The sequence below is a fragment of the Psammomys obesus genome, unplaced genomic scaffold, assembly GCF_907164565.1.
Source record: "Psammomys obesus unplaced genomic scaffold, mPsaObe1.curated_primary_1811, whole genome shotgun sequence".
NCBI classification, from domain to species: domain Eukaryota; kingdom Metazoa; phylum Chordata; class Mammalia; order Rodentia; family Muridae; genus Psammomys; species Psammomys obesus.
In genome coordinates this window covers 8,730,097-8,754,707 of record NW_026585626.1, presented here as the reverse complement: position 1 = coordinate 8,754,707, position 24,611 = coordinate 8,730,097, and the positions used below count along the sequence as shown (strand labels likewise).

At 46.4% G+C, this 24,611-nt stretch overlaps 1 protein-coding gene across 1 annotated transcript in view; it reads left to right on the top strand.

The window, feature by feature from the left end:
- Rftn1 (raftlin, lipid raft linker 1) overlaps positions 1–24,611 on the top strand; it is a 207,448-nt gene that overhangs the window by 152,209 nt on the left and 30,628 nt on the right. Inside the window, exon 7 of the mRNA XM_055614013.1 lies at positions 15,134–15,249. Within this exon, the coding sequence (XP_055469988.1) occupies positions 15,134–15,249 (116 nt within the window). The remainder of the gene's footprint in view (positions 1–15,133; positions 15,250–24,611) is intronic.

The window sequence follows — 24,611 nt, the reverse complement described above, 5'->3', positions numbered from 1 at the left end:
ACATTTCCTGTCCTCCATTTTGGAATTAGGGCCTGCATATGCTAATCTAATTGAGCAGTCCTTTCTAAAATCCAGTGTATCTTAGTAGGAGGTATGCTGCTTGTCTCCTTTAATAATTTTGAGGTCAGTAAATCATTATTTAATCTATTTGGGGGAGATGTTGTATTCCCCTTCTGTTTTATGACTATCTTTTTAAAATTACTGTTAGATCTTTTCATAATTATATAACCTATAGGACTGTAAGTTATAACTATAACAGATTTCACGTCATAATATCTAAAAATTGTTGTATTCCAATAGATAATACATGCAACATCAGCCCCAGTTTAGAAAGGCATCTCCAAGACAGTCACCATCTCTAAGAAATGTATGACCTTAGAATCCTGTTCTCCAGAACTTAAGGAAAAAGCCCATTGGAATTCTGAATATGAACCTATGGCATGATGCATATATTTGAATTCTCCAAACCGCAACATGGAGCACACAAGCCACTGTATAACCTTATCCCAAGGCTACACAAACAGGATCTGCATTTCTGCTTTAACATATAGACCTTTATCCAGTCATTGAATTGACAGTACAGTTAAAATATCTAATCTGACCATGTTGGCCGATAGGCAAAGCGTTTTTATCCAGTATCTCAATGGGCTGCCATGCAATTTCTTCAAGTGTGGATTTTTCTTATCTGGAACTACCTCTTTTGGTGTTGTTGTAAATTCCAAGGGGGTTATCTGAAGGTTGCCTATTTTTGTTCAAAGATTCCTTTGATCTTTGTTCTATGGCCTTTAATTTAACATCTAATTTCTCCAAGTCTGTCCTATTCTGATCACTCCCAAAGACAAAACTATAACTGTCATTGAAAATATTATTTGTATGCTAAGAGAAAGAAAAAAAAAAAAAAAAACTCAAATGGAATCCAGAGGCACTGTGTCACTGTGTCTTCCTCCATTGTCAGCATAGAAAATAATCTTCTTTAATCTCTAAACCTCTTTCTAAGAACTTTACTTTATTAGGCCCAGCTTCCCTTCCAGACATTACCAGCTCAGAAGCTTGAGGCTTCTCTGTCTTTCGGTCCTGCTTCCAGGGAGAGGCCTTAATTTTATTTTATTTTATTTTTTCTGTCTCCCTTGCTGAATCCTGATCCCTCCCACACTCTGGAAGGGTATTTAGTCCACAGGTGTTTGCTTCTCTGGCCTGTAGGAGTCAGGCCAGCAAGAGCCACTTCTTGCTTCTTGAGGTCCTGCCTTGGCTAGGAAAGTCTGGCTTTGAGAAGCTTGCTTGTCTTTTTGTTTTTAATTTTTTATATTAATTACAGTTTATTCATTTTGTATCCCAGCAGTAGCCCCTTCAGGCTACCCACCTTTCCTCCCTCATCTTCTCCATGCCCCTCTCCAAGTCCACTGATAGGGGAGGTCCTCCTCCCTTCCCTCTGACCCTAGCCTATCAGGTGTCATCAGGACTGGCTGCACTGTCTTCCTCTGTGGCCTGGTAAGGCTGCTCCCCCCTCAGGGGCAGGTGATCAAAGAGCCAGCCACTGAGTTCATGTCAGAGACAGTCCCTGTTTCCCTTACTAGGGTACCCACTTAAAGTCTGAGCTGCCATGGGCTACATCTGTGCAGGGGTTCTAGGTTATCTCCATGCATGGTCCTTGGTTAGAGTATCAGTCTCAGGAAAGACCCCTGGGCCCAGATTTTTTTGATACTGTTGCTCTCTTTGTCCCCTCCAGGTCTTTCTATCGCCCCATTCTTTCATAAGATTCCCTGCACTCTGCCCAAAGTTTGGCTATGAGCCTCAGCATCTGCTTTGATATTCTGCTGGGTAGAGTCTTTCAGAGGCCCTCTGTGGTAGGCTCCTGTCCTGTTCCCTGTTTTCTCCCACTTCTGATGTCCATCCCATTTGCCCTTTTGAGTGAGGACTGATCATCTTACCCAGGGTCTTCCTTCTTGCTTAGCTTCTTTAAGTGTACAGATTTTAGTATGTTTATCCTATATTATATGTCTAATATCCACTTATAAGTGAGCAAATACCATGCTTGCTTGTTTTAAAGAGCTACTTTTTTTTTTCCTTAGCAGGGGGCATCTCAAAGAACTGCCTCTCTGGGGCTTGTTTCTGTTTTTGTTTTTCTGAAGCCAGCGGGAGGTCTTGCACTGTGGGGGGACGGGGGTCTTGTCTGGATACTGTGAGCTCCTGCCATAGAAACTGGGGTTGCTGTCTTAATGAACAGAACTAAGGAACTGCTTTCTGTTTAAGTTTAAATTCTGTGTAAACTCTGGTCGCACTTGGTATGCCAAAGTGTTAAAGATATTTTTATAAAATTCTCTTTCTCTCTTAACCCAGCTATCAACCAAATAATTGAGTCTATTATATTTTAAATAAGCGTCACAGCACTGTAACTGAGCACTTATTACTCTGCTCTTGACCCCCTAAAATAATCTGGTTTCTCACAGGAGACAGCCCAGAGATAACTTACACTTTATAGCTTTCTTGCTCCAGCTTCACTCTCCAGATGTCTCTCAGATTCCTGGCTGAACCCCACACTTCCTCCTTTACCTCCTCCTCCCATGGTTGACCGGAAGTCTGGTCCCCCTTAGTCTCTCCCCCGTTCAGCGATTGGCTGTAAACTGACATATCAAGGGGCAGTTGGAGTCAGTGTTTATACAACATTAAGACAGGAGGACATTGAGACGTTGAGACAGGGGCCGGGGAACAGAAATCAGCGTTTGGTTTGTGAACCGTACATGTATAAATGACCAAGCAAGCATTCTTAGAATAAAGATTCCGTTGTTCTAAATGTGTCGGCTCTGGATGATTCAAAGCCTGGGACTGTGATAGAGCACAGACAGGGCTTAAGTTTGGATGCATGGTCCTTCCTTGCTTGTTTCTATTTGACCATCAGTAATACCGCCAGCAGGCCATTATAGCAGCGGCAGGCATGGTGAGTGGGTGAAAAACCACACTGACCATCTGAGTGACCTAGAAAAGCATGTGGTACAGTGCTGTCCAGCAGAACTTTCTGTGATGATAGAATGTTCTGGATTGTGTCCTCCCATGTAGTAGACACTACCACCTTGGGCACCTTTGACTTAGTGAATTTTACAGTTTATTTCACTTTCACTTGTTTAAATTTAAATACTCTACGTGGAGAGTGGAGAGTGCAGTTCTGGAGGACGCATTTTTGTCAACTTCCGTTTCCCGGCAGCAGATCTAGCAATTCCTTAATGCTTGAGGAAGCCCTTTTTTAGTATCTGTAGTGTCCTCAGAAGCCAGGGGTTGTCACAGGCTGTTTGGGAGATGCATGATAAAACAATAGTCACAGGAGGTGTTTCTAGTCCAATTTATCCAAATTGGGCATGCCGGGGAGGACCCCATCAACTCCGGCTTCCTTTTCTATTGCCAGATAAAGTTTTACATCTCTTCTCATCAAACCTATGACTCTAGAGTAGTTGTTACTCTAAGCTAATTTGGTTTCTTGCCAGCACCTTAAAGATGAACAGCTGTTAGCAGCTCCTCAGAAGGCTACTGGGTAATTGTTTTACTCTTCTTAGCAAAACTGGGGTAATCGAAAGGGCTGTCTTTGCCCCATGCCTGAGCCCAAGAGAGAATACCATGTGAGTTTCCAAAGCCACTGATTGTGTCTTGACTATGGCTTGAAAGATCAAGGCTGACTCAGCCTCTGGGCTTTCCCCTCACCTCACTCGCCAACCTGAATCACAAAGCACTGAGACCTTCAGGGCCTTCAGATTGGCCTCACAAGTGCACAGTGCTGTTACTGCCTCCTCTGGCTTTAGCTGTATCAAACTAGCTTTCCGTCTTTGAAGACAAAGTATGAAATGTCCCCTGTGACCATTGTCCTCTGCAAACGGGACTCCCATACCACTGCAGTGGAGGCATTGCCCAGGCAGTGCTCTGAATGAAAGCCTGGGGGCAGGATTCGCTGGAGAACAAGGAGTTTTACCTATGTCTTTCTTCTGCTAGCAGAGTCAGGGGTAACCTTAGTGCTGAGAGGGGCTCTGCTCTGAAAAGGCTGAGGGTTTCCACTGGCCAGGGAAGAAACAGACCCTGACCTTTTCCCAAAATTAAAAAGAAAAGACATGCTAAGCATCCTTGCTAGTAACCTGGCAGGGAGAAAATCAATCTGCCTGTCATGACTTCTGAGTGAGTATTTTCCTCTTTAAAATGTTTTCCTGCCTGTAATCCTGGCACTCAGGGAGGCAGAGGCAGGCAGATCTCTGTGAGTTCGAGGCCCTCCTGGTCTACAAAGCAAGTCCAGGACAGCCAAGGCTTCACAGAGAAGCCCTGTCTCGAAAAACAAAACAAAACAAAACAAAACAAAACAAAAAAAATTCCACAGAGTTTTAAAATTAGGAAATACTTTGTCCCACAAATAAGGAAAGGCCTCTGTCTGAGGTACAAAGTCAGATTGCAGCTTCCATTTTTACCTTCCCAGGATGTAGAAGAGTTTGTTCAGTGTCAAAATTTGGGTTCCTGTCCCATGTGTTTTGTTTTGTTTTTTAAAATACCCAAATGGGTATGTTACTTCCTAGGAATCTTACTTGGGCCCATTTTCTGGCCAGTTAGAGTTAAAAGGCAGGGATTTAAAAGTACAACAAGTAAGGGCAGGGAAAATCTCAGATATAGCAGATGGAATTAATAGGTATTTTTTCCTTGGTGGGAGCTTTTTCTTAGGAATGAAGAAACACACACAGGAAGACCCTCCTGCAGAGTAGAGGGGTCACTCAGGAGCCCAAAATCGAGTCTTTCCTTGCAAGTTGGGAGTTTTGCCTTTGAGCTGTCCTCATTCCCTAATTTAAGGTTGGGCAGTTTAAACAAAGACGGGGAGCGCACAGGCCACAAGGTAGATATAAGCAAGGCCTAATGGGGCCTTGAACTTGTCAGATTGGTCTGGGGTCGGGTAACTGGCTATCGGGCCTTTGTCTCCTGTCAGGAGTCTGTTTGGGCTCCGTCCCTATCTACCTATCAGGGATCTAACTCCAGATCCCTCAGGCACAAGGCACAGAAGGGAAGCATGAGGGTGATGGACAGAACATGTCGGCTAGAATATCGTTTAGTTGAGTCTTTATTTGGCTAGCCTGTAGAACTACCTTCAAATTTACAGGAAACTGTGGCTAGAAAAACAGGCAAAAAGAAAAGGAGGCACTGTTGAGTGAGTCACACTGTAGGCCCGAGGTGGACATGAAGCTGTGTTGCCTTTTATGACCCTTTATAATCTGTTGATGTCTTTGTGGGATAGTTGTGGAAACAGAGGTTCTCCCAGCTAAGAAGTGCCAAGAAAGTGGGAAGAAGAAAGGACTGGGAGAGGAGTGGGAAGGGGTGGGTATCTTGGTTGGAAATTGAGCTCCCAAGTGGATTTTGGGTAACCCTTGGAGTGGGAGGAGGAGGGCACCAAATCCCCGAGAGAACAGCAGGGGTGATCCCAGGGCTTTATTGCAGTGTGGGGGACACTGGGGGCTCCCCAGCCCATGTGAGAAGGGGCCTGTGCCGAGCTGTCTGTCTGTGAACAGTGGAGTGTGTTCCAGTAGCCTAGGGCAAGGTCTGGGGGTGGCAGGACACATACATCTGAAGACTCTAGAGAGCTGGTCTCTTCCCCATGACTACAGGCCTTCAGATCCTGCTACTGTCAGCAGGCCCTGAAGCTGTGCAGTCACAGGCGCTCTCCCACTCCTGCCTTGGAACTCACTTCAAGACTGGTGTTCCTTGCTTCTCTTCTTGTTTGTGGTGTTCTCCTGCAACCCCCTGGCTTTCTCTCCACACCCTCCCTCTTGTCCCCCACGTGCCCTGTGTCCTTCCCTTCCCTTCCCCATCCTGTCCTTGCCCTCTTCTACCCTGGCAGTCATTGCTCCCTTTGTTTCAAAAATATCCTTAGAGCTGACTGTTAGAGCCAGAATGCAGCCCAGGAAAGCACTGGCTAGGGCCGCTGCATCTGCACTTTTGCCTGAAGAGCCATTTTCCTGCCTTGTTGCTAGAAGGCTACACAGCTTCATGTCCATCTCAGGGCCTACAGTGTGACTCTCTCAACAGTGACTCCTGGTGTTCTTTTTGCCTGTTTTTCTAGCCACAGTTTCCTATAAATTTGAAGGTAGTTCTACAGGCTAGCCAAATGAAGCCTCGACTAGAATATATTCTAGATGACATGTTCTGACCATTTGTCCATTGCATCACACTCAGAGTCTTTCTCTTTCTTTCTTTCTTTCTTTCTTTCTTTCTTTCTTTCTTTCTTTCTTTCTTTCTTTCTTCCTTCCTTCCTTCCTTCCTTCCTTCCTTCCTTCCTTCCTTCCTTCCTTCCTTCCTTTCTTTCTTTTCTTTCTTTTCTTTCTTTCTTGAACTCATTCTGTAGACCACGCTGACCCCAAACTCAGAGTTCTTGCCTGCCAGGTGCTGGGACTAAAGGAGTGTGCCACCACCACCACCCATTGACATGAGTCATCGTCACTGGTGTCTCTCTGCTCTTGCCCCATTTGAAATGATAATATATTTTATGTGTATGAGCATTTGGCTGCATGTTTGTATGCACACCACATCTATGCCTGGTGCCTATGGAAGTTAGGAGAAAGCACAGGGTAACCTGGAACTGGAGTTACAGGTGGTTGTAAGCCACCATGCAGGAGTGAGGAATCAAATTCAGCTCCATTGCAAGAGCAGCCAGTGCTCCCAATAGCTGAGCCATCGTTCCCGCCCCCATTTCTGCTCTTTTGGAAGAATAAATCATCCAGACAGACCCTTTGATGCGTCTGCTGCCCCCCAGTCTGTGCCAGCCAGGGTTCTCAGAAAGAACTGATCAGCTGGCTTGCAGGGTGTGTGGTCAGTCCAGTCCAACAATGGCTGTCTCTCAGCAGAAAGACAGAAAATCCAGCACTCATCTGTCCGAGAGGCTGGATGTCTTCACCATTCCTGATCCGGGGCTTCGGTCCTACAAGACTGTTGACGAGCTGCTGGTTTTCAGTCACTGGAGTCCTGAAGAAGTTGAGTTAAATGCAGGCTGCAGCAGTCGAATTCTTGAACTTGCCAGTGAGACTAAGGACAAGTGGGCCGCCACCAAAAGGGACAGCTCCAATTTAGAATAGGTCTTCCTGATTCAAATAACCTGATTAAGTAAATGCCTCGCAGCTATGCCCAGCAGCAGGGGTTTTAGCTGATTCCAGATATTAGGTTGATGACCAAGATTGGCCATCCTGAACAGAGCCAGGTGTGGTGGCACAAGCCTTTAATCCCAGCACTCAAGAGGATTTCTTGAGTTTGAGCCTAGTGTGTACAGAGCCAGTTCCAAGACAGCTAGGGCTACACAAAGAAACTTGTTCTCAAACAAACAGACGTCAAAGAAACAAAAAATCAGCCATGCAGTCAAAGCAGTGGTGGGCCTTATGCCATCTTTTCAGATACCAAGCTGATCCAATCACCGGAGACAGGCAGGCTGCATATCTTAGAAATACGTACACTGCCTTAGACAGCGCTCCATCACTGTCACAGACCCCCTAAGTAAAGCAGTATGAGCAGAGAGGATTTGTTTTAGCTTGTACCTGCAGAGGGGTCAGTCTGTGGTTGATCAGCTCTGAGTTTTTGGTCTGCGGTGAGGCACTGTGACAGAGGTCACGATCTAGTAACGCTGCTCACCTCGTGCAGCTCAGAAGGTCTGGGGACAAGGTCTGCACTTGAGGGCTGGGTCCAGCCATTGATGAAGCCTCAGCTTTTGTGACCCAGTTGCTTACAGGAGCCCCAGAACCTGGAATCAGACCTTCAACACATGAGGCTTCAGGGAACATTTCACACCCAAACTGTAGTGCATGAATTTAAAATATAATGCCTATGTGCCATAAACACTTCACACAGATATCTATCTGTAAACCCTTACACAGGGCCTGCACCCTTTGGTTTTCAGTGTTGTAGTACCTGGACTCTGAGACTTCAGACAGAGCATGGAGCAGTGCTCACGGTGATAACACAGGGTCTCATGAGCCTAAACCAGTGCCTGATCCTGTTCCCTCAGACACCACTTGGCTCACTGTGGTGGCTCGGTAAGTATTTCCTTATGCTGGAATTGAAGTCTTAGGTTTCAAACCCAGGAACCCTAACCCTAACCCTATTAGTAGACAGGCGTTTCCACTGGCCTGCTCTCAGGGTCCTAGCAACTGCTTACATTATCACTTGCCATCGCCAGGTGCTCCAGGTGTATGATGTGGATAAAAGGACCACCAGAGCTGGGTGCAGTGGCCCACTGCTTTAATCTCAGCACTCAGGGAGGCAGAGGCAGGTGGATGGCTGTGAGTTCCAAGCCAGCCTGGTCTACAAAGGGAATCCAGGACAGTCAAGGTTACACAAAGAAACTCTGTCTCAAACAAAACAAAACAAACAAACAAACAAAACAGAAAAGAAAGAAAGAAAATGGGGGGACCACCAGCCACCCCAGTTCTCTCTGCTGTGGTTGTCCTCTCTGCTCTGTACATGTGCCCTTTCTGTGTGTGTGGGGGGGGGTGCGCGCGCACACACACACTCTTTCTGCTCTTGTGTTTTTCTCTCTCTTTCTTTCCTTTCTCTCTTTTCTCCTCTCCCTGTCTCCCTGTCTGCATGGCAGTTTCCTAGTCTCAGTTCTCTGAGACCAGTGATCCTATCCTAGAGCTTCCCCAATAAACCTGCTTTTATACTTTTAATTCATCTTGAATTGGCTTATTTCATTGGCAGAGGAAATCTATTCTGAACCACACTTAACATGAAGTTTGCCTTGCAAGTGCACATAACACAGACAAATATTTAATTAAAAAAAAGATTTATTTTAAGTTATCTCTGTGAGTGTGTGTGTGTGAGAGAGAGTGCAGGTACCTGTAGAGGCTAGAGGCATAGAAATCCCTGGACTTAGAGTTATAGGTGATTGAGAGCTGATATAGATGCTGGAAACTAAACTCAGGTCCTCTGGAAAAGTAGGAATTGCTTTTAATTTCTTAGCCATCTCTTTAGCCTGTCGTTTGACATTTGTAGCCTCCCTTTTATATACACTGAAAGAGAGTGATGGTTTACTCCTGTGAGAAACTGGGACCCATGCCCAACAGGGCTCCTCACAGACAGGGTCTCTTCCTGTGAAGACTGATTTCTGTTGTCAGCTTGAAGGTATTTGGAATCGCCTGGGAGAAACGTCTCTGGGCAAGCTTGTGGGGGTTACTATGATAAAGTTCATTGAGGTGGGAATCCCTATTCACTGTGAATGGCACCATTCACTGGGTTGAGATCCTTCCTAGAGACTGTAAAATGGAGAGAAAATGAGCTGAGCGAACATCCATCCATGCTTTTTGCTTATTGACTATGGATACAGTGCGAGCATCTGCCTTGAGCTTAGACTGCTATGACCGCTCCTCTGTGATAAGACTGTAACCTTGAACCTTAAGGCAAACAAGCCCTCCCCCTTAAGATGCTTTTGTTGGAGCATTTCATCACACTGGGGCAGTGATTGTTTTGGTTTTTGAGGCAGGGTTTCTCTGGTTAGCCTTGGCTGTCTTAGACTCACTTTGTAGACCAGGCTGGCCTTGAACTCACAAAGATCTTCCTGCCTCTGCTTCCCACAGTGCTGTGATTATGGGCATACACCACCTCACCCAGCTAGGGGCAGTGATTAAAGACACATCCTGACCTAGTCTATAAGGCACTGAACTTAGAGGCTGGTCCCTGCCCACAGATGAGTAGTGATGTCTTCACTAGCCTCTGAATAAAAATGTGGGAAGGTAGGCAGGCCCAGAGTGCAGGGAGGACTCAGGGGTAAGAGAGGGCGGCAGTGGCGAACTGGAGTGGGTTGAACAGTGATTGTTCACAGAAAATCACAGGACAGCATGACTGCCCTTGTAGTTATGGTTATTGAGTTACAGAGTTGGCTGGGGCCATTCCTGGAATCAACATGAAATGGAGAATAGCAGCCCTCTGAAGGTGGGCAGTTGAGTCCTACCCTCTCTTAGTTTGTTCAAAGAACAATCAGAAAACAGTAGTTACTAACATTGCTAGACAGGCTAGCTTGATCACTTGTCCTGGGGCGCACATTCCAGATGCTCCACAGACCAGCACCACTTCTGATCTTGGAAGTGAACTCAGAAGTCAAAATGTCTACAGAAGAGAACTGAACATAGAGTTTAAGGTTTTTCTTTGTTTGTTTGTGGTTTTGGTTTTTCGAGTCAGGGTTTCTCTGTGTAGCCTTGGCTGTCCTGGACTCCCTTTGTAGACCAGACTGCCCTTAAACTCACAAAAATCCTCCTGTTTCTGCCTCTCTGAGTGCTGGGATTACTGTCATGCGCCACCGTGCCCAGCTAGAATTTAAGACTTAAGATGGTGTGGCAGATCTTCTCCATTGTTCTTCTTGCAAATCACAAGCTTGGAATGTTAAGGTGGCCTTTTTCCAAAAGACCAGCTATCAAATGTTTACGCATCAGTTTTATGCACTCTTGGAAAGCATCTTTGATAAAAATACAGTGATGATAGAATTCTTTCCATAGGTGGAGGATGGTTTAACCTTTTTACATCAGGAGTCTTCACTCTGAAGTGGAACTGTTTACACCCGGGTTGACGCACATTTCAGGGAGGCTGAGCAGTGAAGGTAATGAGAAGGAAAGTAGACAAGACCATCAAAACAACGGTTCCTTAAAAGCCCTGCTGTCCGTCCCCTGGCATTCTCTGACGTTTTTTGCCGTTACAGATGACCAAGTTTTGACAGCTGCTCTGAACTTGCTTTGTTGTAGGCAAGTAGGTAATTCAGCCTTTGGCACTCAGGAGAGCAAGGTAGAGCAGCAGGCGTGGGGTGGGGAGGAGGCCGACAGTGGCTGGAGTGGAGGGCAGACATGAATGAGATAGACATCTGGAGGTGCTGAATTCATCCCTTCCACCATGGGGTCTCAACTCTGCCTCACTGTACTGTGGACAGACTAAACACCATTCTATGACTTGTGTTGAATTGGGCATTTTGGTGCTTAGAGCTCAGCAGGGGCATTTTAAGGGGTAAGGGGTGGGCTTTCATTGATATAAGCAAAGGCTTTGGAAAGTGGGTGGCTGTCATCCCTCAGTATCCAAGGGATTTGGTTCAGGGAATTCCTCAAATGCTCAGATCTGCAGGTATGTGTGCCTGCCGAGTACACAAAGCCTCCTGTGTACCTTAAATCACCAGCGATGACTTACAGTATTTACTGAAGTGTTAGATAGATGCTAAGTGGTTTGGTGTGCCATGTTGCTTAGGGATTAATGGCGAAGGAAAAGGGTGTTGCTGTTCAACACAGATTTTCATGTTTTCTGTCTGCTGTTGGCTGACTCTCCAGAAACGGACCCTGTAGAGGCAGAGGGCCACTTCTGACATTTTGCAGGGGTCTAGGAAACTGTGTGCCACACTGCACTCCTGGAGGAGCTCCTGTGTGGCTTCCAGGGTGGAGCACCCATAGATCCGGACTGGGGAAGCTTTGTCTTAGCCATCTTGGGTACCTCTTTTTGTGGCAGGGACTCTCCCCTGGGAGTGTTACCAGGAACTTGAAGTTGAGCTGGACTTCTTTTCCTGGGAGTCCGTGGTTCACCTGCTATTGGCTGCCCCCGCCCCCAACTCTTCATTTTGCATGTAGGCTGTCCCCTCTCTGCGAGGAACTCACAAACCCTGTAAATCTGTATCTCCTGCTTGCGTAGCGCACTCCTGTATGTCTTAATAAAGTGTCTCAAAGTTTATTTGGCTCAAGGTGCCAGGTTACAGTCCATCGGAGCAAGGGAGTCAAGATAGCAGGTCAGAGCAGCTGGTCACATTACACATCGGTACAGTAAAGGGCAGAGAATGGGGAATTAATGCAGGCTGTGCTCAGGTCACCACACCCACATGCACTTGAGGATTCCCTGTGTGTGGAGTAGTGCCAGCCACAGTATACAGCTCTTCTCATCGTGAAGGAATCATGCTAGTGCCTAACACCTCCCAGGCCAGCCTGATCTCGACAGTCCCTGATTGATGATTTTAGACTGTGTCACATTAAACAGAAATAGCCGCCATAATGTCTCTGCTCAAAACAGGGAGCCCTCGTTCAAATGTCCCTTTCATAAACAGCCACCGCCACAGCCTCTACCTTCACTCCCTCACCCCACTTTAGATTTCTGTTTGTCAGTTCTGACATTCTATTAGTGTCTCCCCACTGCATGCTAAGCTCTAAGGCTGCAGGGACCGTATTTGCTCACCAGCCCTCCAGGGCATGCCTGGCCTATAAGGGCAATCAACAGATGCTTTATCATACCTTTGCTGGGACCCCAGCACCCATGTCGGGGTACTCACAAATGCCTGTAACTCATGCCACCACATATGCTGTGGTCACCCATACATATACATGCACACTCAAATGCTTTTTAAAGTTTACATTTGGCCCAAATGACACTTTTGTGTCCATATTTTTTTTTCTATATATTGTTTCTTAAGTATTCTCTGATTAAATTCCTGTGGTAATTTTTTGAGACCAAAGAATTCAAAATTAGTTTTTTGGGTTAGTAGATTGAAGTTTAAAGCACAAGCCTGAACAAAGGCCAGACAGATGGAGACATGTCCAGCCACCTGTGGGGAGGCACCAGTCTTACTGCATTCTTTTTCTGCCCACTAGAGGTACAGTTGCTAGGAAATTGGCTCAGATCGCCCCTCTCCCCTAGGACAGCCAAACAAGGGAAGTCAGACCTTAATGGTTTGGGGGCCTCCGCACAGCCAATCAGTTCAAAATGCAACATCCGTTTTGTGTTTCAACCAATAGATAATTGCCAGGCTGGAATTCCCCTGCTTTGGGCATGCTGGGAGGGACTGGGATCTATAAATTATCCACCTACCCTGAGCACAGGGCTCTACTCTCAACCACTGTGTCAGTGAGGGTGTGAGCACAAGCTCAAGCTTGTAATAAAAAGATCCTCATGTGTTTTGCAATGGACTCAACTCCTGGTGGTCTTTTGGGGGTCACATGAATCAGGCCCAACAATACAATTTGATCACTTAACTGTTTTCTGTGGTAACTATTTAGGTTATTTAAGGCTGTGTGTGTATGTGTGTGTGTGTGTGTGTGTGTGTGTGTGTGTGTGTGTAAGGGGGTGCTTTGTGTAAGTGTCAGGAGTCTGCCACCAGTCTCCCCACCTTTTTTCTTTTTGAACCGGGGTCTTTTGTAGAACCTGCTCTTGTCATTTTGGCTGGCCCAGGATCCACTTGCGCTTTGCAGAGACTATATCTGAAAAGAACATTTTGTAATGAGATAAGTCATAATAATGATAATTTTCTTTGTCACAGAAAGGGAAGGGAGACAAATTAGAAAACCTATGACTCGCGCTGGCATTCATGGAAGTGCCAGTGTTTTCTAGAAGTCACAAAGGAAAGGACTCAAAACTGTCAGTACATAGCAACCTGCAGCTTTTATATTCTCCACAAATAAAATTAAAAAGTCAGCAACAGGGGAAAGTTATTCGAAACAACAAAAATAAATCAAGGGCTACACTTACTACTTATGTATAAATTTTTTCTCAATATCTAAAAACTCTTAATATCCCAATAGAAATGAGCAAAGAACAGAAACTAGATGTTAATTTTCCATAGCTGGTAAAAAAAATATATATATATATATATATATTTTTTTTTTATTTTTTTTATCAGATTGGCAGAGTTTGAAAAGAAAATGTTCAGTGCCCGCAGAGGTGTAGGGATAGAGGAACGTTAACAGTGTTTAGGAGAATTTTAGCTGCATAACTTAGGGAGCAATTTAACAAGGTCTGAAGTGCCTGCCCCAGAAAGCCCATCCTTTTGACATCTCACATCCTGCTTCTTTTAATCTGTTATAACAATAATCAATGTCCATCAAGAGTATTTCTCTGCAAGTGTTATTTATAAAATTAATTCAAAAATACTAAACATGGGTGCTAAGGAAAGTTTGGTGGGTAAAGTTCTTGCTTTGCAAACATCAGGACCTGAGTTCAGAATCCCAAAATGTGCATAAAAGCAGGTTGGTGTGTGTTTGCAAGCCCACAGGGTAGGTGGCTTCAATAATAAGTAGACCTATTCCCCTTCATTTCTTGAGGCTAGAAGCACAGAACACAAGTGGCAACAATTTCTCTTTCCAGTTAGAGCTCTCTTCCTGCCTGGCTCTCCCTCTGTGCCTCTCTGGGAGTCAGAGGGAGCAAGCGAAGGAGCCTGGAGCCTCTTCCAGAGACTCAGCTGGAGGACAGGACGTCAGCAGTTCGTTGAGAATGAGCAGCGTCTACAGAATAAGACTGTAGGGCGAAAAGGATCATCTGTCCAAATGCTAGTTTCACAGATGAGTAGACAAGTAACTAAAAGGGACCCTTTCGTGGAGTCAGGTCACCAGCATCTAGATTGTTCTTTCTCACAGTCGTATCTAAACGAATCTAGCAGGAACCGCACCACAGCCCCAAAGAAGGCAGAAGGCACATGTTCTGGTTGGCAGAGGCTCTGCCCTGTGCCCCTTTAGACCCCTCTGTCACTAAGACAGTCTCAAATCCGCAGCCCATCACCACCAGGCTTGTTGAACTGTACAGAACACCTTACCCAGTCTCTTGACTGGCAGTGCCCCAGGAACATTTCCAACGGCAAATCATTTGGGAAGCCCCCTCCCGAACCCCAACTCTTGACAAGGGCTGCCGGAAGTATCCTCCGTATAGCAACCACACCACACCCCAGACAGAATGAATGCATGCGGAGCGCAACTGATAAGCTCAGATCAGGTGTGTTCAGTCTACCCTGCCTTCTGTAAAAATTCCAATGTAGTTTTCCTCTAGAATCCGTGCAGGCGGCTGCGTTTTGCCCTGGTTAAGTTTTTCCCAGTGCATCCTGACCCTGGAGCATGACAGGAAGGTAAGCACATAAATCTGATGGTGATTGCCGACGATGAAATTTGAGCTCATAAAATCAAGGATATTATTCAAAAGCGTGAGGTAAATTAGTCTCATTCATTCTGATGGGGCTAGATGCTATGGTTGTGTGCGCCATCTTTAATTAACATTCTGAAAAGATGTTCTCATTGGGATTATTAATGAATGCAGTGAAAATTTCTGCTGTTTTGTAAGACTTCTGCCACAGACAGCTTACACACACGCACACCCAACCCCCGCCCAACTGGCTTTTTTGTTGTTGTTGTTCTTTCCACAGATTCCTTCCATGGCCTAACAGATGGAGTATTCATCTTTGAAGCGGTTTCCACAGAAGATGGCAAAACCACGCAGGGCTATGACGCTATTGTTGTGGAACAATGGACAATCCTGGAAGTAAGTGTGGGGCTGCCCCCATTGCTGCTTTTGTCTGGGGAGAGATTGTTTCTTGGCTTGCACCAGCTGACTGCCAGGCTGGTACCCAGCTGTGCCTTTCTTCTGGAAGGGCATTCACCTGGCTGAACCCTGGGAGGACCCTCTTAACTCTTTCACACCAACCTGGGATGGACTCCACTTCTCTTTTTCCTACCAGGGAAACAGCTATCTTCACATATGTCAGACCTTTAGGTGGAAAGAGCCACCTTTGGCTATTTGCATATCACTGTGAAGGCAAGTGATACAAAGAGGCATGTTCCTCATGCTCTGGTAAGAGCTGTATGGTTTTCAGAGGCAGGGTGTCTGGCTAGCTCCTGCAAGCCGTCCTTGGGAGAAATGAACTGGAACTCTCAGGTCTCAGAGAGCAGATGAGGTCAGTGCTGCTTGCCCAGTCAGGATCTCCTGCCTGAGGAAGTGTGCCGAGCACCGCGGGACATGCTTGAGGAGTGATGGCCGTGAGCCATTACATACCTGGCTCTGGGTAGGAGAAATCTCAGTCCATGTCTTTGGAATAGACCTTCCCTCTGAGCTTTCCTGGATTTTCTGCATCCATGAAGCATGGGTGTTTTAAGCCAGCCTCAGCCCGTGACTAGGCCAGTGTTGGGAGTGACCTTTTGTCTAAGTCACATGCGGGGTTCCTCACGCATAGATGTTTGGACCCCACCCTGGACGTTTCCTTTCAGCCCAGCCCACTCTTAACAAAAATGCCACAGATGGGATTTTGTACCGTTCAGGAGGCTGGATAGCCCTAGGTCAGGGTTTCACTCAGGCTGTTTGTCTTCAAGGCTCTCATCTGGCTGTAGATAGCCACTCACTCTGAGTATGCTTATGGGCAAGAGCCAATGAGCTCTCTGGTGTCTTTTAGGATATTACTCCTAATGGATCAGGGACCCACTCTTGTGACCTCGTTTAACCATAATTGCTTCTTGGAGGCCCCATCTCTGCCCTGAGGGTAAATTTAGGTAGGGCACAAAATAGTAAGTCTCTAAACACTAGCTCTGAGACTGGTCTCAAGAATTCGCATTTATAACATCCTGTTAAGTGAGTTGCTTCTGCTGGTTGCAAGAGGAAATTCTGAGGATTCCTATTCTTGGAGCATCCAGCTAGGGACAGGTTTGCAGAAAGCTTGGCCCTCTAAAGAGGGTCCATCAGACACCCACTGCGACCCATAGTCAGCCCCTCTTTGAGACATGTGGGTGTGCTTGAACCGGCTCATACCGTCCTCAGCCCAGCTACATCTTCTCTTCACCACCATTTGTCCTATAAAAACATTTTCCTTCTTAACCCTGGCCAGGTAACTGAAAGGTGATGGCTTTGCAGCTCAGGGGGACACAGTGAAGCAGATGATCATCCTTTTGGATAAGAGACTCATTGGAATAGTTAGTAGCACCATACACATATATGCCATAGGTTGGCAACGTAGCCGGGGGGGGGGAGTTAAGGAGAGTTTATGCCATGCCACAGAGTGAGGTCCTTTCCTACAGGTTTGAGAAGGGGAGGGTTTCATGCCATGTGGTCGTAGTTGAGTATGTCACGGTGAATACTTGGAGTCAGGCTGTCTCTAATTCCTGGCGTGAGTGGGTGGAACTAGTACATTGACATGAAGAGAGGAAGGCATCCTGCTGGTGAGTGACTTAGAAAGTGGGAGGAGGGGCACATTTATTTAAGGTGTGCCCAGCCAGGCGTGGTGGCACACGCCTATGGTCCCAGGACTTGGGGAGGCAGAGGCAGGTGGATTTATTTGAGTTTGAGGCCAGCCTGGTCTACAGAGAGAGTCCAGGACTGCCAAGGCAATACAGAGAAACCCTGTCTTAAACAAACAAACAAACAAAAAGGAAAGAGAAAAAGCTGTACCCATTACATGAATGGTGGTACTGGGGAGTGCCGCCGGCAGTGTGCAGATGTCTTGGTAGCCGGGGCTTATACACTCTCCTGGGGAAGTGAGAATTAGGGTGTCATCTGTCCTAGACTTCTGTCACCTGCAATCTGTTAGGTTACAGGGTCACACATAAGCCCTCCTCTGGGGCTTGGCATTTCCTTCACTGCAGTTCTGAGAGGCAGCTGCAGGTAGCTGTGGCCTCATCAGCCCCCAGCTCCAAACATCATTTCTCTTCCTTTCTGGTTGACTTTGTTTTTATGACAGGCACTGTCTTCCCTAACCTCCTGGGCTCTGGATAGTATCGAAGTTGGGGGTCACAACCTATGCCCCAAGCCAGGTTTGGCCACCTATCCTCAAAAAGTCAATTACAAGTGTCAGATTAATAGTGTAATCCAGAAAGAAAAAAGGATTTATTCAATGCAGCCACATTGGAAAGAGGGGCAAAAAGACCCAGTGACTCCGCAGGTCTGTCTTTATGGTCCTGAAGTGAGATTAAAGTTTAACATCTGAGTTGGTTAGGTTATTGTCAACTTGACAGGAGTTAGAACAATCTGAGAAGAGAGACTCTCAATTGAGAAAATGGCCCTGTCAGATTGTCCTGAAGGCAAGCCTGTAGGGCACTTTCTCGACTGATTGATTGATTGATTGATTGATTGATTGATTGATTGGGTGGTGTCATGGCCTGGCAGGTTGTCCTAAGGTAGGTAAGAAAACAGCTAAGCAGGCCACAGGGGAGCAAGCCAGTAAGCGGCACTCCTTCATGGCCTCTTCCTCAGTTCCTGCCTCCTGGTTCCTGCCTGGAGTTCCAGCTCTGACTTCCTCAGTGGATGACTGTAACCCATGAAGTCAAATAAACCCTTAATTCATCCACAAGTAGCTTTTGCTTGTGGCCTTTATCACAGCAATAGGAAGCAAACTAAGCCACAGCCCTGGTCAAGGTGTGGCACCTCCTCGCCTGTCTCAGCCTGGTCCTCAGCCTTGTCCTGGAAGTAATAAGTTAGAACTGCGTGAAATCTCTTTTTGGGAGACAAGTTCTCTTCTGACTGGGGCCTTTTCCTTCCCAGCATGAAATTCCTGGAGGGGTGGGGAGAGGTTCCATTTCTTTGGGGTCACAAATGTTTCTTTAGAATATGCTCATTCCGACTGGCCTGGGATGTGACTGTGAGATACTATTGTCAGCTATAGTGTCAGACAGATACTATTGTCAGTTCTCACTGTTGAACTCTTACCTGTCCTTTAGTCCCAGCCTCAGTCTCAGTCCTGTTCCAGTTCTGTCACTGTGTTTTCAGTGCCCTTTTTAGACACACACACACACACACACACACACACACACACACACACACACGCCCCACATACACTTTCAGCAGGGAGCCTGCTGGCTGTTCTCAGCCCTGAGACAATGTACCCTGTAAGAGCAGGAAACTGACTGGGAACCTGTGTAGGCATTGGCCTCCAGTTCCCAGCTTAGCAGCCCAGTGTAGAAAGGAAGCCACTCCTTCCCTCTCTCCATTTTTTTTTTCTGGTTTATGAGTAGATGCTGGCGACACAGTCTCAGAGCAGAGACAAATGTAAAAGGAAAGTCCAGTCTGGTGTGGCAACCTGGACCCATAATTCCAGCCTTTGGGGACAAGACAGGGGAATTGCTCAGAGTTCAGTGCCAAGTCACATAGTAAGACTCTGTTTTAATCCCCACCCACAAGGAGAAACTAAACTGCAAACTGTGACTGTAGGCCCTGGCACACAGCTACTATTAGGAAGTAGCCTGTCGGTTGCTGTCACTCATGACACTAGTCTCCACCCTACTGCTTTGGTCTTTAGTCTAAAAGGAATTTTGGCTAGGGAATGTGTGAGGACAAATAGAAGAGACTGCTGTGGATAATAGTGCCTGGTTATATTTCTAAAACCAGGTCTCAAAGAAAGAAAAAGAAAATAGTCGTATTACCTTTAGTGGTAAATCCATGGCCTAAAGGGCCAGGTAACAGGAGGAAGATGAGAACCCCCAAAGGACATTTGTAAGGCAGAGGGGGTAGGGTGGGGGGAACAGGGAAGATCTTCGAGATCTAGACACCGTTGTCAGCTCTCATCTTAAGGGGATAAGAGGCAGTTGTTCTGGAGCCATTTTGAGAGACCATGGCCTGGGAACACAGATTTACATGACCCTAAGTTCCATATTCCAACATGGAAGCAGTCTTGTGGAGTTTTATAGTTTTAGAGAACAAAGAAAGTCATGGGTGGAGACAAGTTTAAAATACATTGGTAGGTACACCAGAGAGTTGGCTACAGAAAGATAGAGGAAGGTTTTCTACAGGCCTGAGATGCTATCTGGTGACATTCTTAGCTTTTGGGTTAGTTGAAGGGAGGGTCCTGCTAGGTTAATAGATTTTAAAACTTTTTTGCCTATTACTTCTAACACAGGTGGACAAGGAAGCTAGCCAAAGATAAGGTGAATATTAGGCTGTGGCCCTGGAACATTCCAGGCTCTCCACATACTCCAGCTCTGATCAGTCAGTCAGTCTGGGCAGACACAGGTTCACGCCAGGAGTTCTCATTCACATCAGTAAGTGCTGGCTTCACCTCTCTCCCTGGAGTATGTTTTAGTTCACCAGGACTTCCCATGATGTCTGGTGTTATATATGGGTGTAAGATGGTAGAAAAAAACATGTATGAGCGAGATATCAGTAATCCCAGTACTCAGGAGGCTGAGGTAAGAGATAGCAACAGGTTCAAGGCTAAACTAGGCAACTTAGCTAAAGCCTATCTCAAAAAGAAAAGCAGGAGCTGTGAATGCCATTCAGGGGTAAAGCATTTGTCTGATAGGCACGAGGCCCTGGGTTCTAGCCCCAGTGCCCTGGAAAAGCACTTAAGGTTGATAACAGCTGGCACAGGGGCTGCTGGGTGTATTGGAAAAGCCAGCTGAAATGAAGGAGTGCAATCCAAATGCGCATCTCCTTGCCAGCGCTTTCGAATTGGAGTCTTTTGGATGGAATCCCACGTCACCGTGTGTAAGCACATTGACAGCGCAGTCCTGCCTTCTTCAGACTGGAGAGAGAGCGATCTGCTGGTGGCAGCCTCTAGATTTTTATGATTTCAACTTCCACACCTCAGGTTTGCATTGTAAATTGTTTAGCTTTCAAAAACAAATCAACTTAGTTTTCTGAAAAATGAGTTTAGCCTTCAAAAGATTCATTGTAGTTTTCTGAAAAAGAACTTTTTCGGCAGTTTATGAGTTCATATGGTTAGTGGTTTAGAAGATGAAAACAGGGCCTGAATGAACGTTCTGTTTTTGAGCTTCATTCCCAGCCCTTAGTTTTCAAGACCAGGTTTCCCCTTTGTAGCCCAGGCTGGCCTTGAATTCCTGATGTTTGTACTGGAATTACAGGCCTGACCCCTCTGTTGAGGCACGTCAAGTTACGTAGTCCTGCATTTGGAAGATCGTCCAGCTTTGGCACCGTGGAAGGCTTCATGGCTGCCGCTTGATTTCAGTGTTGAAAAGGCTGGGTTACCCCTGGACATGCCACCTCTTGTCTCCCGTCTCCAGGTGGACCAAACTGCGTGGTGGTTTCAGATAGACTTTTTGTTCTGCTGTGTAGATCTCCACCTTACTCATGTCCTGAGAGAGCCTGAGTGATGCTCTTCCTGTCCGTGAATCTCCTTCACCTAGTAAGCTCCTGCAACAATGTCATGGCTCTCACTTCTTCTCTGTGACTTCCTGCAGGGCCCTGGGCATCATTGGTAAAGGCTCCCAGCCACCTCTTTAAATATTTATGCAGCTTCCATTTCTCTGGCATCTAAAATTTACCACCTTCGCCTTTGACAAAAGAACCAGTATTTGTTCTTTTCAGACTATCTAGCATATTTTTTTATTGTCATGATTTCACCAAGAAAACAGTTTTGGTTTACAATCATAATTTCTAATGCTGTGGTCAAGAGATCTCCATCATCTTCCTGTGATTTGGATGATTTTCTGGGAAGTAAGACACAAATCTCTCCTCCTGGTAGCTCCATCCTTTCCCACTCCAGAGCAAGCCACAAGCATGTAGGAGGCTTGGGCAGAGTTCTCAGAACCTCAGGTCTATGTGGTAGCCTTCCCAGAACAGTGGCTTTTATTCAGTCCTTTGTCCCCCTCACCTTGACCGTGACACTCCACTGTCTTGGATCATATAGGTGGAGCCCTTTCCTGGGCAATGGGTCTCCGTTCTGAAGTTCAGGATGCCTTGAAAGACAAGTCACCTGCATTTATTAAAGTTAAAGGACCACCATCAACTCAGCAATTCCATATCTTGAATTTCCAAGGTCGTCAAAAAGGAAAGACAGACAAGGGCAACTGAATGACAGTATAGGCTTTTTACTGGTGTGGGGGTAAGATCTTGTAGCAGGGGTCTCTAGTCTAAAACCAGAGGAAGGGGAAAGTTTCCCGTTGTTGGTTCTTAATTGTCAGTTGCCAAGGATTCAGTGAACGAGTTAAGGAATGTCAGGTGATCCTGACCAATAAACATCTCTCCTGGCCAGGCATTGTTGGGAGGTCAGGAGGGCAGGCATCTAGGAAAACAAGTTACAATCAGTCTGTAGACCAAAGTACTGAGTTTAGGGAATTGTCATTGTTCAACCAAAAGGGAGGAACTTTACAGAATGTAGAGTTACAGAATGTAAGGAAGGTTTTTCTCACGTTTGTCTCTCTCAGAGAAACCAATATGTTTGTTCCTAAGACGGTGCAGAAAAGGGTGTGATCTCAGCAGAGTTAGTGACAGGGATAACGAAGAGAAAAGAAACAGCAGCAGCAGCGTCCCTGTCCCCGCTGAGCTCTTGCTGTTGTGTTACCCTACACACACTGACAAAGAAGGGTCACAGGAGATGTTACAAGAACAGAGCCACAGAAAGCTAGTTCGTTGGTTAGCATTGTTTGTGTGGCCTGCTGTCCAGACAGCCAGGTGCTGCTGGGAAGGTAATTTTAGATAGAGTTGTTAGCATGCGCATCACGGAGATACAAAGTACGTTGCCCTTCAGCGTGTGGCTGATCTCACCTAACCAGCTGAAGGCCTTCAGGGACTGGATTCTTATAGAAGAAGAAATTCTGTTTCTACGACTGTCTTCAAATTCTAGACATCTGGTCTTGGGGTTTGCAGCCCACCCCGCAAATCTTGCTCTCGCCAGCCTCCGTAATCATGGGAACCGGTTCTCCGGAAATACATCTCGGTAGATGCAGATAGCGATGTGGCTGTAGACATCCTGCTGGTCACTTCTCAGAACTCTCGTCTACTGCAGCTATGTGTAGCCTGATGCTGCCAGTGAGGGAAAACATCCCAGCCTCATAGGAATCCAAGTTACCTGGGACTGAGGAGGATGTTAGCTAGGGCAGGAGCCTTTGCCGCTAGAGAGGCACATGGCTGTCCATGGCAACTTGAAGGAAAGTGTTTAAGACGAAAGGACTTACTGAGGTAAATCAGCTTGGATTGTGGGGCAGAAGGAAGAATGTGACTTCTAATCTGTCTAAACATTTCTTTTATAAACTCCATTTTGTTATATCTGACATCCATGTTTTACTCCAATATGAGCAGTGAAGTCTTTTGAAAAATTCATTCAGCAAATAAATATTGAGTTCCTACTGTGTGTGTCAGCAACCATGAGAACACGATAGATGGAGGAAATTTGGGCAGGAAGGATTGATTCTCTAACTGAAGAGAAGGAACATGAGCATTAAAAATGGATTCCCACCCCTGGGCCTTTCCATATCCGTATATAATTTTTCATCCTCAGCAAGCTTCCTGTGGGGTGAGAGAGCCTAAGTCCCAGCGACTTTTTAATGCTGATGCAAGGATGAGGCAGGCATGCCACTCTGGTGGAGAGAGGGGCAGAGGAATTTAAAGTTTCACTACAGTGGAAGAGAGGGTGATCCTAGGTTCAAATCCTGCAAGTGACAGGGGCTTGCCTATTTGCCACCATATGCACCAGCACGCTGGCCTTTCTCTGCTTCCCATCGCCCTGTGGGAGCATGGGGAGTGTACAGGTGCTTGCACTATGTCTCTGGCTTTTATGTAGGTTCTGGGGATTCAAATTCAAGTCTTTATGCTTACCCAGCAAGGACTTTGAGCTGCTGAGCCACATCTCCAGCCTCAGTTTGAAAAGCTGTTACTTGGGGTTGGAGAAACGGCTCAGTGGTTACAGAACAGAGACTGTTCTTGAAGAGGATCCCAGCTCAGTTCTCAGCACCCTCGTCAGGCAGCTTGTAACTGCCAAAAACTCCAGCACCAGGGGAACCAGCATTCTCCTCTGGCCTCCACTGGTACTTGCACCCCCACCCCCACACCGTTACACAAACACACACACATTTAAAAGTAAAATAAAGTCTTTAAATAGAACCCATTATGTAGGCCCCAGAATGACAGGAAGGGGGGTATCAGCTTCTCCTGGGAAACAGAACTAGCAGTGGTTGTTGCGCATTCCCACCGCGAGCTTTCTTCTAAGGCCTTGGCTCGTGCTCGGACGTACTTAAATCCTAGGGCATAGAGCCTCAGTACACCTGTGGTGAAGGTCACCTAGGAATGATGGTTGGTTCAGGCCCCAGACCCTGAGAGCCAGCAGTTCTAGCTGCAGAGGGCGGATGCCAGAGCTCAGGTGGGCAGCAGAGGGATCCCATCTTCCCCACCGAGCGACGCGCAGAGGAAACTGTAGACGCAGGGTGTGCTGCGGTAAGCTTGGTTTCCACCTGCCCTGATGTGTCGGAGATTAGGAAGGTAGAACGTGATTTTACAAGGCTTTGATTTTTGACTTTTTGACATGTATTTTCTGTGTACGTGTGTAGGTCCATGTATATGCTTCTGTGTGGGTGTACACATATGTGACTCACCTGTGGAAGTCAGAGGACAACTTGTAGGAGTTAGTTCTCTCCTTCCATATGTTTGTTCCAGGGATCAAACTCCGGTTGTCAGGCTTAGCACCAAGCACATCTTACCCACTGAGCCATCATACTAGCCTTCTATAAGGTCTTTAAACACACTAAACACACACACACACACATACACACACACACACACACACACACACACACACACACACACACACTTTATTCCTTACAGTTTCTTCAGCTGAGTCCTCTGCTTAGGGCTCCCCATAAGGCTGTAATCGGGTTCTACAAGGACCCTGTGCCTTACAGGCCTTGGGGGAAGATTGTATCACGAGGCTCAGTCTGAGTTTGGCCCCCTGTGCTGTAAGACTGACTACTTTCCTTACCAGCTGCCATCTTGGATACGGTCTTTGTTGGTCATATGGCCATAGTGTAGTTCGGAGGCAGCTTCTCCTCCCAAGGGCCTTGCACTGGAAGCTTGGTCCCCAGTGTGACAATGTTGAGCAGTCTCCACCATTAAGAAGTAGACCTACTGCAAGGTAGTCTTGTGTGTAGATCTCTCTCTGTCCTCCATTCAGTTCCCTGGTCCTTTGCTCTCCGCTG